The sequence below is a fragment of the Taudactylus pleione genome, unplaced genomic scaffold (assembly GCF_031769625.1).
Source record: "Taudactylus pleione unplaced genomic scaffold, aTauple2 ptg001224l, whole genome shotgun sequence".
Classification (NCBI taxonomy): Eukaryota; Metazoa; Chordata; class Amphibia; order Anura; family Myobatrachidae; genus Taudactylus; species Taudactylus pleione.
In genome coordinates, this window is record NW_028285624.1 from 98,373 (window position 1) to 103,233 (window position 4,861).

Here is a 4,861-nt window from a genome sequence, read left to right on the forward strand (position 1 = left end):
AGAGGGGAGAGGAAAGTGCTGATCAGAGAGGGGAGGTGACAGAGGTCAATAAGAAAGGAGAGGAGAGGGGAGGTGACAGAAGCCAATAAGAGAGGAGAGGGGAGGTGACAGAGGCCAATAAGAAAGGAGAGGGGAGGTGACAGAAGCCAATAAGAAAGGAGAGGGGAGGTGACAGAGGCCAATAAGAAAGGAGAGGAGAGGTGGCAGAAGCCAATAAGACAGGAGAGGAGAGGAGATGACAGAGGCCCATAAGAGAGGAGAGGGGAGGTGACAGAGGCCAATAAGACAGGAGAGGGGAGGTGACAGAGGCCCATAAGAAAGGAGAAGAGAGGGGTGGTGACAGAGGCCAATAATACAGGAGAAGAGAGGGGAGGTGACAGAGGCCCATAAGACAGGAGAGGGGAGGTGACAGAGGCCAATAAGAAAGGAGATGACAGGGGAGGTGACAGAGGCCAATAAGACAGGAGAGGAGAGGGGAGGTGACAGAGGCCAATAAGAAAGGAGAGGGGAGGTGACAGAGGCCAATAAGAAAGAAGAGGAGAGGGGAGGTGACAGAGGCCAATAGGAGAGGGGAGGTGACAGAGGCCAATAAGAAAGGAGAGGAGAGGGGAGGTGACAGAGGCCAATAAGAAAGGAGAAGAGAGGGGAGGTGACAGAGGCTAATAAGAAAGGAGAAGAGAGGGGAGGTGACACAGGCCAATAAGAAAGGAGAAGAGAGGAGAGGTGACAGAGGCCAATAAGAAAGAAGAGGAGAGGGGAGGTGACAGAGGCCAATAAGAAAGGAGAGGAGAGGGGAGGTGACAGAGGCTAATAAGAAAGAAGAGGGGAGGTGACAGAGGCCAATAAGACAGGAGAAGAGAGGGGAGGTGACAGAAGCCCATAAGACAGGAGAAGAGAGGGGAGGTGACAGAAGCCCATAAGACAGGAGAGGGGAGGTGACAGAGGCCCATAAGAAAGGAGATGACAGGGGAGGTGACAGAGGCCAATAAGACAGGAGAGGAGAGGCGACAGAGGCCAATAAGACAGGAGAAGAGAGGGGAGGTGACAGAGGCCAATAAGAAAGGAGAGGGGAGGTGACAGAGGCCAATAGGAAAGAAGAGGAGAGGGGAGGTGACAGAGGCCAATAAGAGAGGAGAGGGGAGGTGACAGAGGCCAATAAGAAAGGAGAGAAGAGGGGAGGTGACAGAGGCCAATAAGAAAGGAGAAGAGAGGGGAGATGACAGAGGCTAATAAGAAAGTAGAGGAGAGGGGAGGTGACAGAGGCCAATAAAAAAGGAGAGGAGTGGGGAGGTGACAGAGGCCAATAAGAAAGGAGAGGAGAGGGAAGGTGACAGAGGCCAATAAGAACGGAGAGGAGAGGGGAGGTGACAGAGGCCAATAAGAAAGTAGAGGAGAGGGGAGGTGACAGCAGATGATCACAGAGGAGGGAGGGCCGGAGGGGAGATAATCTGGGCAGCTTGAGGGAAGATGAAATGTAGAAACGAATCTCGGATCCATAACTTATTTAGGATATAGAGCAAACCAAGATAAAATGAACAGGCGGCCGTCATACTGTGCAGCGCCCCATGAATTCCGGTACCCTGGATGGCGCCCTCTGTCCATTTTCTCACCCGGAGCTCGTGTCCCACTCGTACCACCCTCGCAACACCCCTGATTTTTTGAGCTGTATGTATGGTGAATGGAAGTCTTTTTCTGAAGTATCTCTTACACCTAGCATGAGCTTGGTGCAAGTGCAAATGCTAATAATTCATGTATGCTCACCCAAATCTCTGTCCTAAATTTCCATCTAGGATTTCTCCAGGGAGTAGGTCCCAAATAAGGTGCAATCCTGATTTTTGTACACCCATGATGTGGTGACCCTTATCTATTAGCTTCTTCCTGCGGTATAGAAGTATGTTCTGTCCCCCGCAGGCTGAGCTCCCAGCTTCCCATGGAGGGTGCTCCTGTAGATCACTGTAACCCTCCTCTACAGGTGACTCCCGGAGGTCCAGGGTACAGTGTAAGTGAGCACTGTCTGTGTCTTGCTCACAGTGCTGAGACAGGCGGCTAAGCTTCCGGATGTTTGTCTCGGTCTGATCCTGATTCTTTATTCTCCCGGCCAAACTGTACAGCAGCAGTGTCCGTTGTAGTGACATTCGGGTCTGTAGCACCGAGGGGTGTACTCTGGGGCTGTGGGAAGCAGATCTTCGTTCTTTGTTAACAACCTTGCGGTTGTGTCGAGCCTGGCTTAGCCGGAAGTTCGGCGTTGGTGCAGCGTGCCATCCTCTACTGGTAACCTGGCAGCGTGAGAGCAGGTGGCCGTGTCTGTAAGTGGTGGGTCCCGATGCATATCGGCCAATCACAGCTTCACCAGGGATTTTATGTGAACCTGCATCTAATGACCTGGAGTACATTTCCTCCTCTTGCTGCTCCCATACTCCTCACGACGTTTCCTTTTCCTAGTTTTTGGAAATGGTGTAAAAGTTCCATTTTCTAGGCAGTCAATGAGATGTTCCCTCATTAATTCATAGATGTAGCTGCAAGACGGAACGTCGTCATTGAAGAGGATCTCCACAGCATTTGCTATAGAATACACTACGCAGTCACTGGAGGTTTCCTGCTGTTGCTCCACATCCAGGATTTTGATGTTTTTCAGTGTGTCCTTTGGAACAACAGTCCCGTACAGTTCTTGCAGCTGTTTCAGAGCACAGGCGGTAAACTCTGACTGTTGAGCACTGTCCGCGACTTGTATCTGCCCATTCCGAAAACAGGACATGAAACAGTGTCTGCGAGGCTTATCTGGGTGGATCTGTACTGCAGGCCCAGAGACGGGGTTATAGGAGCTAAATATTCCTCCCCATGTGCACTGCAAGCCTTGCGTATTAAATTGCCGCCACAGTATGGACTGAGCGGCATCAATGATCTCGGGGTTCAGAGCTCCGCCGCTCTGCAGTCTGAATCCATGTGCCTCTGTTAGCCCCAAATGAGGCAGCCACATTTTCTGTAAATGTGCAAGAAAAAACTTAAATTAGAAAAAAAATACAATATCTTTCTAAGTACAGTACTAATCTTGTACTATAATGTTACTTATATGTGCTGAAAAGATACATGCACAGCATATACCCATTGCTTAGGACACTAGGTAATGGTATACAGGTGTGGTATGGTACCTATGTAATCAATGTAACAGTATAGTCAAGACATTTGCCAGAAGCTAATTGGAATATTATAATGAATCAATGGTATTTAACAAAATAAATAGCATGAAGGAGATATGCTGGTATATGACATTCGGTCCTAAAGAACACTGATGTTTACAGCAAACTAGAAACTTGTCACATAAGCTGAGCGCTCCTGATACCTGCAGGCAATGTGTAAGTAGTGTCGCAGATTCTGTTGCACTGGGGGAGAGTTACACAATAATAAATAAGATACAGTAGTAAAGTATGAGAGCCGATGCCGTAAGGTCACATGACTGCCTTCGCCCATTCTGCGACTTTCCACTGTCCACCAAATGTCACTGCAAGGCGGCATTGTTGCAAGTTTATGTTCTGGCTGATGACAATTAAGGCCTGTATTCAATTGGTTTCGCACCCGCTATACTTTTTCGCATTCTGCACTTTTAGCCTACATCACGTGTTTGCATGGGAAAACTTTTCGTGCGCTTCTCCGCTATTCGCCGTATTCAATTCTGAAAGATGCGAAAACGCGTCCCTACGAAACTCAAACAGGAGTAAAAGTGCTGTCAGAAATGGGGAAATCAGCCTGACACCCCCCAAAAGATGCCCTAACATTGGGGATCAATATAGATTTTCCCGAATGGCCCTAATAAAGGTATTTGGGGTTGTGTCAATAGCATCTAATTAGTGTCTTTGCACAAGTGGTGAAGAATAGCATTAAGAAGTATTTTTTGGTGAAAATAAGTAGTCCTATTAAATTTGGGGTACTTGAAAACGGGTGCTAGCATGGTTTAAAGTCGCAAAAGTGAAGTTTTAAAAAACACACCTTCAGCAAGCACCTGCAATCAAGAAAACATTTCAAAACAATGCTTATGGCGAGTGAATGAACAAATTCTAGTTGACCCTCATTGTAAGACTCAACTGGAGTTGGCCCTACATGAATATTTTTCAATTATTGAAACTCCGGAGGTCTCCAGTGTTACTGTCTGGGAGACTCATAAATGCGTCCTCAGAGGTAAACTGATCCAGCTGGCGTCAATGCTGAAGAAGGAAAAAACGGAAAAAAAAGAGGCTCTTTTGCAGAGGCTTAAGTCATTAGAGACATCTCACAAAGGGTGTCCTTCTCCCCAACTTCTCACTGAGTTGACAGCTACCAGAGTAGCCCTGAACAAACTTCTTTTTGATTCAGTGAGACGCGATTTCCGCCTTTGTAGGGGTCGTTTTTTCCAGTGGGGGAATAAGCCGGGCAAGTACTAAGGCCCTCAGAGCACAAAGAGCCTGTCTATTTATCCAATCTATTAATGCTCCCTCGGGCGAGACTCACACGCTCTCTCGGGATATCGCATCTGATTTTCAATCATACTATACTAAGCTATATAACCTGAGAGACCCCAAGTCCCCAGTTGAGATTAACACGTTTCGAGGGTTGGTAGCACAATATCTTTGCGACGTACAGTTCCCAACTATCACGGATGAAAATAGGGTCTGGTTGGAATCACCCTTCTCCCTTTCTGAGCTAGAGGGGGCACTTAAGACAACCCCATCTGGGAAAAGCCCAGGCCCAGATGGTTTCTCTGTTATATACTATAAATCGTTCCAGAAAATATTGCTTCCCAAAATGCTCCTAGCTTTTAATGCGATTACAGACGGACGATTCTTCTCGCCTCAAGCCCTTGAGGCACACATTACCGTTATCCCTAAGA

General features: G+C 47.6%; 1 protein-coding gene across 1 annotated transcript; it reads right to left on the reverse strand.

Moving 5' to 3' along the window:
• Positions 1-2,374: 2,374 nt before the first annotated feature.
• Positions 2,375-2,977, reverse strand: LOC148450999 (uncharacterized). The gene has a single exon (XM_088462397.1). The coding sequence runs from the start codon at positions 2,975-2,977 to the stop codon at positions 2,375-2,377; it is 603 nt and encodes a 200-aa protein (XP_088318523.1).
• Between the last annotated feature and the right edge of the window lie 1,884 nt (positions 2,978-4,861).